Source organism: Heterodontus francisci, chromosome 9 (genome assembly GCF_036365525.1).
Source record: "Heterodontus francisci isolate sHetFra1 chromosome 9, sHetFra1.hap1, whole genome shotgun sequence".
NCBI lineage: Eukaryota > Metazoa > Chordata > Chondrichthyes > Heterodontiformes > Heterodontidae > Heterodontus > Heterodontus francisci.
The window spans coordinates 80,538,280-80,550,506 of NC_090379.1; the positions used below are offsets into that span (position 1 = coordinate 80,538,280).

General features: G+C 42.4%; 1 protein-coding gene across 9 annotated transcripts in view; it reads left to right on the forward strand.

Moving 5' to 3' along the window:
* Positions 1-12,227, forward strand: part of stxbp6 (syntaxin binding protein 6 (amisyn)) — a 324,378-nt gene that overhangs the window by 287,020 nt on the left and 25,131 nt on the right. For all 9 annotated transcript variants that reach the window (XM_068038355.1, XM_068038354.1, XM_068038356.1 and 6 more), the window contains one exon: positions 2,414-2,571. In XM_068038355.1, coding sequence (XP_067894456.1) covers positions 2,414-2,571 — 158 coding nt within the window. The remainder of the gene's footprint in view (positions 1-2,413; positions 2,572-12,227) is intronic.

Below are 12,227 nucleotides of genomic sequence, written 5' to 3' on the forward strand. Positions count from 1 at the left end.
GCAGCAGTCTCCAACATGGATCAGTTGATAGTAGTTAGAAGCAAGAAGGTTGCCTCCCCAACCCCCTTGCTGCCATTTTTCCTAGTCCAGGGGGACTCCAGTTCACTTGTCCTTTAGACAATAGACAAGGATAGGATTGGCCACTGTCTGGCTTCATGCGTGAAGAGTTATTGCTAGCAGGAGATACAGGAATGCTGCCGACACCTGTGGAATTGTACTTGGTGTGATTCATCGCCCTCTGGAGACTGGAAGTAAAGAAAAGCCAATGCAGTTAGCAGCTGTACAATAGCCGACAGTGCTGCTGTGGAATATTATTTTCAGAAATTTTCACTCATCTGTGCCCGAGAGAAAAGCAGTGAGATACCAGTTTTGTAAAGTATTTTATCAGTGTGTCTATTGAGATTAAGGTGAGATTATCAACCATTCATTTCATGTGTAAACAGCCGTTTCCATTCCTGTATTTAAAACCATGATAAGATTTTCAGATGTGTCAGGATTAACCTGACCTTTATTTGGAGAATCAATGCAAAACATTCAACTCATTGGTGTCATCGCTGAGCGTCATTCCAGAATTAATTTCTTCAGACTTAGAGCAGTTAATTTATGGAATAGTCTGCCACCTAGTGCAGATACAATTTAGTCATTTAAAAAACAAATTTGTGATGCCATTAGGCGACAGAGATTTGGGTTTAATGCCAAGGTAAAGGGAAATCCCTAGGTCCTGAATGTAGGCCCTATCACTGGAAGAGCTGATTAGTCTTTCTTCCAACCTTATATTTTATATATTGCACGCAAGCAATTGCTTGAGGAAAGAAAATTTTTTCTCACCTGGAGAGCCAGTTCATTGATGCCAAGTAAAAACAGAAAATGCTGGAAACATTCAACAGGTCTGGCAGCCTGCTGAGTGTTTCCAGCATTTTCTACTTTTATTTCAGGTTTCTAACAACCACAGTATTCTGCATTTGTTCATTGATACCAGTATGGGCTTGAAGTAGACTTTGATTTATGTTATTACCTTCACGTTTTTGCGCAAGTGATATGTTTACCATTTCGTAGAATGCTGTTAGTTCTGCAGTTTAGTGAAGGCTGCAAAGATTACGGAACAAAGATTTCCAGTGGCAGCTCATAAATATTAACCATAGTCTCTATTTATGAAATGCAAATATGTAGAAATGGTGCAGTTTCATTTCATGTCCTCTTAGTGAAACTTGAAACTATTCTAATGTTGGCAAATCCCTTTTTAAAGGTAATGAACTGTGGAGCTGGAATAAATAATGTTAGTTATAAACCAAGCTCAATATGCTTCCTGAAGTTACCCTGCAGCCAGCACAAGAAAATGCAAATACAAGCCCACAACAGAGAGATGTTGTCCTTGGTCAAGGTTGGACTGCCAGATATTCCTTTGGAGCTTTCATCATCAGACCTCAGCATACACCAAATCTAAGTAGGGCATCAGAAGATCCTTTTTCTTTTGTTCTGTCCTAAAGGCAGCATCCTTCACTGCACTGTGCTTCCCTGGACATCACTGCTTTCGTAATGTACTCAAGTGGTTGTTCTTCATGAGTCAGCCTAGATGACGGTAGGTTACAGAATTACAAGTGAGCAGGGCAAATAACAGCTGAGGCAAATTCTCTTTTTGCTCTTTATTTTTGCACATGTGCATTCTAGCAAAGATGGCTAAATGGCAGTTATGATACTGGGTGTATTCATTCCCACCCACCCACATTTCTAAACCAATTGGCCCAGAAGATATTTGCATCACCTCAACTACTAATCTCGGCTAAATCCAGGGAGATCCAACCTGAATCATAAATAGTGTGGGTCAGTACCAGACAGTATTACCCCTTAAAATATTGTCAAATGAAGACTTTCTGTTTAAAAAAATTGTTGTGACAATGTGAAGTATCTGGATCAGAGTAAAACACAACATTTGAAATTAAAATTATACTGTTCCCTCCCATCTTTGTGACTGTTGTGTTTTGATGCAGTTTGTTTTACCTGTCTAAGCACCTCATTGTTTCCATATCACTATCTGATGTGCATTGGGACATTTCTAACATAAAAGGTGCTATATAAATGCAATCTTTTGTATTTGCACCATTTAGCTACATGTAGCAGGTGACGGTACTGTAACGGATCTGCTGTCCATTCTTTTGTTTTCATGATTCATTTAAAGCTTGACGAGTAAGTCGCATGAACTCATCTTGCCTATTTTCTACTTTAGTGCTCATCAGTTAGGATTTTCTTACTGGCAGAAAAATCTGCATTTGTTTTAAGTCTGTGTTCTCCAAGCTCCACTTGTAGCTTTGTTAAAGTACATGAAGGATTAAAGGTTTTCGTAGACATGACTACTTATTGTTTAACAAAACAAAAAAAAAAGCAAATTTATTTATAAAATTCTCTTCTCTTCCAGGGAATAGTATCTTGCATTCAGCTGCGGACAGTGTTACTAGTGCAGTCCAGAAAGCCAGCCAAGCCTTGAATGAACGCGGAGAAAGGTTAGGCCGAGCTGAAAAACAAACCGCAGAGATGATGAACAGCTCCCAGCAATTTGCAGAAACTGCACACAAGGTGAGTAACCTCAAAATCATCCTGTGATGAAACCTCTGAAATTTAAGTAGCCAGGCTTGTATCTTCCTGATAGAGAAAAAAGTGACTAGTTTTGGCTTTGTTAGTTTTACAGTTATTCTCTTCACTGCACCTTTGCGCCATCTGTCCCTTTTAGGTTTTGTCTTCATTAAATTAAAAAATATTCAATATTTCAATTCAATTATGCAAAGTATCTGATTATAGGGATTGATCCTTTATCATTTTTACAAGATGGTTTATATTGATGGCGAACAGCTCTCTGAATTGACCAGGTGTCAGTCTGATGCAGTTAGTGGGGGTGGCTTTTAGGGCAGGGGTTAGGAGACTGCCTCATTAGTAACTGAGTTCTGCTCTGCACCTGAGTATTATGTTATCTAGTATTTAAATGTATGAGGCTATCAGCAATTTAAAAAAAATAAAAAAAACTATTTCCCAACACTGATGTTCCCACCCATAGAAATCCAAAATCATGTTTACCCAATATTAACATTGTATAACTTGACTTCACAGCTGCTTCAGCGCAGCCTTCCAGTTTTGTGACTACCTTTTGCTTCATTAGTATTCCCAAATTTGGATCTTTTGTTTCTACCATGTGATTTTTCACTTGACCTTTCATTGCCTGACATCACTGACAACTCTAAAGGTCATTTTTGCATGCTGGGAGGCTCATTTGCACTCATATCTCTCCTTAGAATTAATTGGGTAATTGGATATATGGGCACTGTTAACCCTCTTGGTTGTTTTTGTATCTTAAAAATAATCCTGAATGCCCATTCTGTTCTAGCTTTAACACTGTAAGCCTTTCGTATCTCTATAAAACCTCAATCCTGTCTCCAATATCAGGTGTTTTTCATGTTACCATTGATATAAATGTGACTGAGAGGATTTTGGTGTAGAAATATTACATTTTTACATTATTAATGCAGATTGATGCAGTCTGTAATCTTGTAATTACAGTAATTTAGCAAACTCCTTAGTTAGGTTGTTGTGAACTGCAGCTGCCTAATTGCTGTTGGTGCTGAAACCATGTCCTCCAGGGGCTTCCTCCCTTTGGAACAAAAGCATCATGCAAACAAATCATACAGTGGCATTCACTTAGCCTCATCAGCCTTCCGAACTTGTTGCTTTATTAAGTTCTGATTTGTTTTCGTGGAGACCTTTGCATTCATTCAGGACCACCTTATTGCCATCTTTCCAACGCAGCCTTTTTGTGTGTGGAAAGTGACATTTCATATTGAGACCACACATGAAGTGTCAAGTCCAGTTATGAATGGTGTACCAAAGTGAAGATAAGAACATAGGAATAGACCAGATGACCCCTCGAGTCTGCTCCACCATTCAATATGATCATAGCTCATCTTCTGCCTCAACTCCACTTTCCCACCTGCTGTTATCCCTAGATTCCCTCAGACACCAAAGATCTGTCCATCTCAGCCTTAAATATACTCAATGATGGAGCATCCACAACCCTCTGAGATAGAGAATTCCGAAGATTCACAACCCTTTTGAGTGAAGAGTTTTCTCCTCATCTCAGTCCTAAATGATCGACCCCTTAAGCTGAGTCTATGCGCTGGTGTTCTGGATGCCCCAGCCCAGGGAAATGATCTCTGTCTACCCTATCAAGCCCCTTCAGAATCTTGTATGTTTCAAAGAGATCACCTCTCATTCTTTAAATTCTAGGGAATATAGGCCCAATTTACTTAGCCTCTCATCATGGGACAACCCTCTCATTCCAGGAATCAATCTACTTAACCTTTGCTGTACCACCTCCAATACAAGTATATCCTCCTTTAAATATGGAGACCAAAACTGCACGCAGTACTCCAGGTGTAGTCTCACCAAAGCCCTGTACCATTGTAGCAAGATTTCCTTATTCTTGTCTCCAATTCCCTTGCAATAAAGGCCAGCAGGCAATTTGCCTTCCTAATTGCTTGCTGGACATGCATCCTGACTCTGTTTCTTGTACGAGTACACCTAACTGTCTCTGAACAGCAACATTTAGAAGTTTCACACATTTTTAAAAAAATATTCTGCTTTTCGGTTCTTTCTAACAAAGTGAAAACCTCACACTTCCCCACGCTGTACTCCATCTGCCACCCTGTCCATCCACATACTCTGTATCTCTTTGCAGCCTCTTTGTGTCCTCCTCACAACTTACATTTCCACCTAGATTTGTATCATCAGCAAACTTGGATATAGTACTCTCGGTCTGTTCCTCTAAGTCATTCATATAGATTGTAAATAGCTGATGCCCCAGCACTGATCCTTACAGCACTCCAGTAGCTACAGCCTGCCAACTTGAAAATGTGCTGTTTATCCCTACTGTCTGCATCCTGTCCATTAACCAATCCTCTATCCATGCTAATATATTACCTCCAATTCCATGCGCCCTTATCTTGTGTATTAGCCTTTTTGTGTGGTACCGTTATCAAATGCTTTTGGAAATCCAAGTATACTACATCTACTGGTTCCTCTTTATCCACCGTACTAGTTACATCCTCAAAAAACTCTTAATAAATTTGTCAAACACAATTTCCCTTTCGTAAAACCATATTGACTTGGTCTGCTCATGCTATGATTTTCTAAGTGCATTGTTAAGACTTTCTTAATGGATTCTAGCATTTTCCCGACAACTGATGTCAGGCTAACTGGCCTGAAGTTCCCTGTTTTCTCTCACTCCTTTCTTGAATAGCGGATTTACATTTGCTAACTTCCAATCTGCTGGGACTGTTCTAGAATCTAGGAAATTTTGGAAAATCGTATCGAGTGCATCTGCTATCTCTGCAGCTACTGCTTTTAGAACCGTAGAATGTACCTAAGAACAGAAGAAATAGGAGCAGGAGTAGGTCATTCGGCGCCACAAGCCTGCCACTCCATTCAATAAAATCATGGCTGATCTGCCCCAGACTTCAACTCCTTTTTCGTGCCAGCTCCTGATAGCCCTCAACTCCCCGACATTTCAAAAATCTATCTACATCTTTCAATACTTCCAGTGATCTAGCCTCCACAACTCTCTGGGGTAGAGAATTCCAGACATTCTGGCCATCCGGTCCAAGGAATTTGTTGACTTTTAGTCCCTTGAGTTTCTGCAATACTTTTTCTCTGCTGATATTAATTACCTTACAGTCCTCAGTCTTATTAGCCCCTTGGCATGCCTCTATTTTTGGTATGTAAAACCATAAGCAGTAGGAACACCAGTAGGCCATTCGGAGCCTGCTGTGCCATTCAATAAGATTGTGGCCTTAACTTCATTTCCTGCCTACCCCCTATAATCTTTGACTCATTTGTGTTACGAAAGGCTTCCATTTTTTAATTTTTTTTGAGAACTTGTGTTAAAACTGATGTGGGATCAGGGATGTGTTTTTTTTTTAACTACATTCACTGAAATAACACTTGAGATGTTGTTTGAAAACAATCTGGCTAGAAATCATATGCTTTAAGTTCAATAAGCAATAGAAACCTTGGTGACCTGGGGAAGATGTTTACAGAGAAGCCACATGTCAATGTTTATGGAGGTCAAGAGGTTGACTTTCTAGTTGGAGTGTGAACTGTTATAAAGACAGTTGGTGTTTTGCCCACCAAGGAAAAAGAAACCACCCAGCCCACCTCTTTCTCTACCTCCTTGAAGAAATCCTGCAAAGATCCAGTGTGGAAAAGCTAAAATCCCTGGTGCTGCATCTCTCCTGAGAAGCTGGAAAAGCCTGCCAGATTAATTCTCAACGCTACCTGAAAAGAACTGCTTCAGAAAAAAATCCCAGTGACTTGTCTCCATATACCCAGATGCCAGACCAAAAGGGACAACTGACTTCCTTCCATATTTTCTCTTTTTTTTCTTCAAGAATTAGCAAGTATTTGGCCAAAGTATTCTTTTTTTATCTTTTTTTGTAACAGAATTCTGCAGATAGAATTTCTGTATTTTTTTTCCAGATTGTATGTGAGTGTGTGTGGCAAATTATTTTATTTATTTAGAGATACAGCACTGAAACAGGCCCTGTGCTGACCAACAACCACCCATTTATACTAATCCTACATTAACCCCATATTCCCTACCACATCCCCACCATTCTCCTACCACCTACCTACACTAGGGGCAATTTACAATGGCCAATTTACCTATCAACCTGCAAGTCTTTGGCTGTGGGAGGAAACTGGAACACCTGGCGGAAACCCATGCGGTCACAGGGAGAACTTGCAAACTCTGCACAGGCAGTGCCCAGAAGTGAACCCGGGTCGCTGGAGCTGTGAGGCCGCGGTGCTAACCACTGCGCCACTGCCATTAAAAAGGGAACTTTCATATTTCAATCTGAGTTAATGCTTTGCTTCATTACTGGATAAGTCTTGTTTGATAATGAACTGATAATTTTGTTGTTTTTTAAAGAAACCTGGTTGGTGTATTTTATTCTGGGATAAAGAGTAGAGTATATGATTGACTGAATCGGTAAACATTTAAAAAATATATGTTGTGAAATGCGGAGAATTGGGACTAGAAAAGACAGTGCACTCCTCCCACCTCGCTCATAACACTTGTCAGTCAAAAATCTGTCTAACTCAGCCTTGAATCAACATGGTCAGTTTGATCAGCCTTCCTTCAGTCCCTGCTCTCATCCGCATCGTACCTGTTGGACAATTGCAAGGGCTGAGGCTTCTCCACTGCTCCCTTCTGGATCCCCATTCCTGCCTCTCTGACAATCACACCAGCCTATCTCTGACCACAGACCAAATCTGAAGTACTTAACCTAAGGGATGTGACTGTTTCCTGAAACAAAGTATCCAGGAAACTTTCCCCCCCCCCCCTCTTGCTTTATCGCAGTTTCCAAAGCTCGGACTCCAGGTCATCAACTCTGAGCCGAAATTCCTCTAGCTGTAGACGCTTATTGCAGATGTGGTTCCTGGGGATCAGACAGGTGTCCACTAGCTCCCACATGCTACAGCTGCCACACATCATTTGCCTGGCCATCTTTACTGTGTTTTATTGAACAAATTAGGTTTAGAAATATCACTCAACAGTGATCTGTAGTTATATCAATTGGTTTAAATGGTGAAGCTATAAATTTACTGCAATGCTTATATCTCTTCAGTCAGAGTTTTTTTTTATTCATTCATGGGATGTGGGCGTCACTGTCTAGGACCGCATTTATTGCCATCCCTAATTGCCCTTGAGAAAGTAGTGGTGAGCTGCCTTCTTGAGCCGCTGCAGTCCGTGTGGGGTAGGTACACCCACAGTGCTGTTAAGAAGGGAGTTTCAGGATTTTGACCCAGCGGCCGTGAAGGAATGGTGATGTAGTTCCGAGTCAGAATGGTGAGTGGCTTGGAGGGGAAATTGCAGGTGGTGGTGTTCCCATGCATCTGCTGTCTTTGCCCTTCTAGGTGGTAGAGGTAGTAGGTCTGGAAGGTGCTATCTAAGGAGCCTTGGTGTGTTGCTGCAGTGCATCTTGTAGATGGTGCACACTGCTGCCACTGTGCATAGGTGATAGAGGGAGTGAATGTTGTGGATGGGATGCCAATCAAGCTTTGTTCTGGATAGTGTCGAGCTTCTTGAGTGTTGTTGGAGCTGCACCCATCCAAGCAAGTGGATTCCATCACACACCTGATTTGTGCCTTGTAGGTGGTGGACAAGCATTGGGGAGACGGGGTGAGTTACTGGTCGCAGAATTCCCAGCCTCTGACCTGCTCTTGTACCCATGGTATTCATACGGCTGGTCCAGTTCAGTTTCTGGTCAATAGTAACCCCCGGGATGTTGATGGGGGATTCAAAAATGGTAATGTCATTGAACATCAAAGGGTGATGGTTACATTCTCTCTTGTTGGAGATAGTCATTGCCCGGCACTTGTGTGGTGCAAATGTTACTTGCACTTATTAGCCCAAGCTTGGATATTGTCCAGGTCTTGCTGCATTTCTACACGGACTGCTTCAGTATCTGAAGAGTCGCGAATGGTACTGAACATTGTGTAATCATCAGCGAACATCCCCACTTCTGACCTTATGATGGAGGGAAGGTCATGGATGAAGCAGCTGAAGATAATTGGGCCTATGACAAAACCCTGAGGAACTCCTGCAGTGATGTCCTGGGTCTGAGATGATTGGCCTCCAACAACCACAACCATCTTCCTTTATGCTAGGTATGACTCCAACCAGCGGAGAAATTTCCTCCTGATTCCCATTGACTTCAGTTTTGCTTGGGCTCCTTAATGGTCAAATGCTTGGTCAGATGCTGCCTTGATGTCAAGGGCAGTCATTCTCGCCTCACCTCTGGAGTTCAACCCTTTTGTCCATGTTTAAACCAAGACTGTAATGAGGTCAGGATCTGAGTGGCCCTGGCGGAACCCAAAGTGATCACTTAGCTCTGTTTATCGCATGCTGCTTACACAGTTTGGCAGATATGTAGTCCTGGGTTCTAGCTTCACCAGGTTGACACCTCATTTTGAGATATGTCTGGTGCTACTCCTGGCATGCCCTCCTGCACTTTTCATTGAACCAGGGTTGATTCCCCGGCTTGATGGTAATGGTAGAGTGGGGGGTTAGATAGGGCCATGAGGTTACGGATTGTGGTTGAGTACAATTCTGCTGCTGCTGATGGTCCACAGCACATCATGGGTGCCCAGTTTTGCATTGCTGGATCTGTTCAAAATCTATCCCATTTAGCAGGGTGGTATTGCCACACAACACGATGGTGGGTACCCTCAGTGTGAAGACGGGACTTTGTCTCCACAAGGACTGTGCGTTGGTCACTCCTGCCAATACTGTCATGGACAGATGCATCTGCAGCAGGCAGATTGGTGAGGACGAGGTCATGTATGTTTTTCCCTCCTGTTGGTTCCCTCATCACCTGCCGCAGACCCAGTCTAGCAGCTATGTCCTTTAGGACTCGGCCAGCTTGGTCAGTAATGGTGCTACCGAGCTGCTTTTGGTGATGGACATTGTAGTCCCCCAATATTCTGCGCCCTTGCCACCCTCAGTGCTTCCTGCAAGTGGTGTTCAACATGGATGTGTACTGATTCATCAGCTGAGGGGGTCGGTAGGTGGTAATCAGCAGGAGGTTTCTTTGCCCATGTTTGACCTGATTCCATGAGACTTCATGGGGTCCAGAGTTGGTGTTGAGGGCTCCCAGGGCAACTCCCTCCTGACTGTATACCACTGTGCTGCCACCTTTGCTGGGTTTGTCTGCCAGTGGGACAGGACATACCCGGGGATAGTGATGGCAGTGTCTGGTACATTGTCTACAAGATATGATTCCGTGAGTATGACTATGTCAGGCTGCTGCTTGACTAGTCTGTAGGATAGCTCTCTCAACTTCGGCACAAGCCCGCAGATGTTACTAAGGACGGGTTTGCAGGATCAACAGGGCTATATTTGCCGTTGTAGTTTCCGGTACCTAGGTTGATGCCGGGTGGTCCATCCGGTTTCATTCCTTATCGACTTTGTAGCGGTTTGATTTATCTGAGTGGCTTGCTTGACCATTTCAGAGGGCATTTAAGAGTCAGCCACATTGCTGTGGGTTTGGAGTCACATGCAGGCCAGTCCATGACAGCAGATTTTTTTCCCTAAAGGACGTGAGTGAACCAGATCAGTGTTTATGACAATCGGCAGTGGTTTCATGGCCACCATTAGGTTAGCTTTTAATTCCAGATTGATTTGTTTGAATTCAAATTCCACCATTTACCATGGTGGAATTCAAACCCATGCCCCCAAAGCAATACCCTGGGTCTCTGGGTTACTAGTCCAGTGACAATACCACTACATCACCGCCTCCCCCCTCTGCAAATGCTTGTTCAACATCTCTGCCATTTCCTCATACCCCATGATAATTTCTCCTCTCTCTGCCACTATGGGACCAGTGTTTGTTTTAGATACTCTCCTTTTTATATACATGTAGATGCTTTTACGATTTGTTTTTATGTTCCTGGCACGTTTGCTCGCATTCTATTTTTTTCCCCTTTTTGTCAGCATTTTGGTCTCCCTTTGGTTTCTAAAACATTCCCAATCCTCAGGCTTACTCCTATTCTTTGCAACATTGTAAGCCTCTTCTTTTAATCTAATACTATCCTTAACTTCCCTAATAAGCCACGGATGGATCTTTGTTGCTGAGGTTTTGTCTTTTAATGGAATATATTTTTGTTGAACATTTTGTATTGTCTCTAAATGTTTCTCGCTGTCATTTACCACCATACCTTCTAGTCTATTTCCCCAATCAACCTTAGCCAGCTGTCCCCTCATACTTATCTAATTGGCTTTGTTTTAAGTCCAAGATTCCTCTTTGGGATTGGAGTATGTCACTTTCAAGCTTAATATGGAATTCAATTGTATTATGATCACTTTCTCCCAGATGATCTTTTACTATGAAATTTCTAATTAAACCTGCCTCATTGCACAGTACTAGGTCCAAAATAGCTTTAACCCTGGTTGGTTCCACAATGTATTGTTCCAAGAAACTTTCGTGAAACCACTCTACAAACTCACCTTCCAGACTACCTTTGCCAGTTTGATCTGTCCTGTCTATATGAAGATTAAAGTTCCCCACAATTATTACATTGCTTTTGCTACATGCTCCAATTATTTCTTGCTTAATGCTCTGTACAACAGCATAACTACTATAAACTACTCCCACCAGTGTTTTCTGACCCTTTTTATTCCTAATCTTCACCCATCCTGATTCCATTTCTTGATCTTCTGAACCAGAATCCTTTCTCACTACTTTCCTTATGTCATCTCTTACTATGAGGGCTATTCCTCCTCCTTTTTCATTCTGTCTGTCTTGAAATGTTGTGTAGCCTGGAATATTTATTTCCCAACCTTGGTCACCTTGTAACTGTGTCTCTATAATGATGATTAGATCCAAACTATTTATCTCTGTGCCGCTAGTTCATCTTATTGTGAATGCTTCGCACATTCAGATAAAGAGCTTGTAATTTCTAATTTTTTATTATTTTTTGCATGGACCTTACTTGCTGATGCACTATTACTGTTAAACTCTCCGCCCCTTCCTGCCCACTGTCCTTGTCTTCACCCAAATCGCTACACTGCTCTATTGCCTCAACTTTTCTCTTTAGCTTTCTAAATCTCCCTTCACTTGAGCCCACCACCCCATCCTTTTAGTTTAAAGACCTATCCACAGAGTAGTTATATGATTCAGCTGGACACTGATCCCAGCCCAGTTGAAGTGGAACCCATCCCAATGGAACAGCTCCCTCTTCCCAAGTACAGATGCCAGTGCCCCATGAATCGGCGCCCCTTCTTCCCAAACCACTCTTTGAGCCACGCATTTAATTCTCTAATCTGCTTGACATTGTGCCAACTGGTTCATGTCTCCGGTAACCTTTGAGCTTCTGCATTTTTAATTTGGATCCAAACTCCTCAAATTCTCTCAGCAGAACATCATTCCTAGTTCTGTCTATGTTGTTGGTTCCTGCGTGGACCACAACAACTGGATCCTCCCCCTCCAACTCCAAGTTCGTCTCCAGCCGCGCGGAGATCCTGGCACTGAGCAGGGAATGCAATCTTCGGAACTCCTGGTCGTGGCTGCAAAGAACAGTATCTATCTCCCTAACTCTACTGTCCCGTATCACTAACACATTCCTTTTTCACTCCTCCCACTTGAATGAGCTCTTGCACCATGGTACTCTGGTTGCCCATTTGCCCT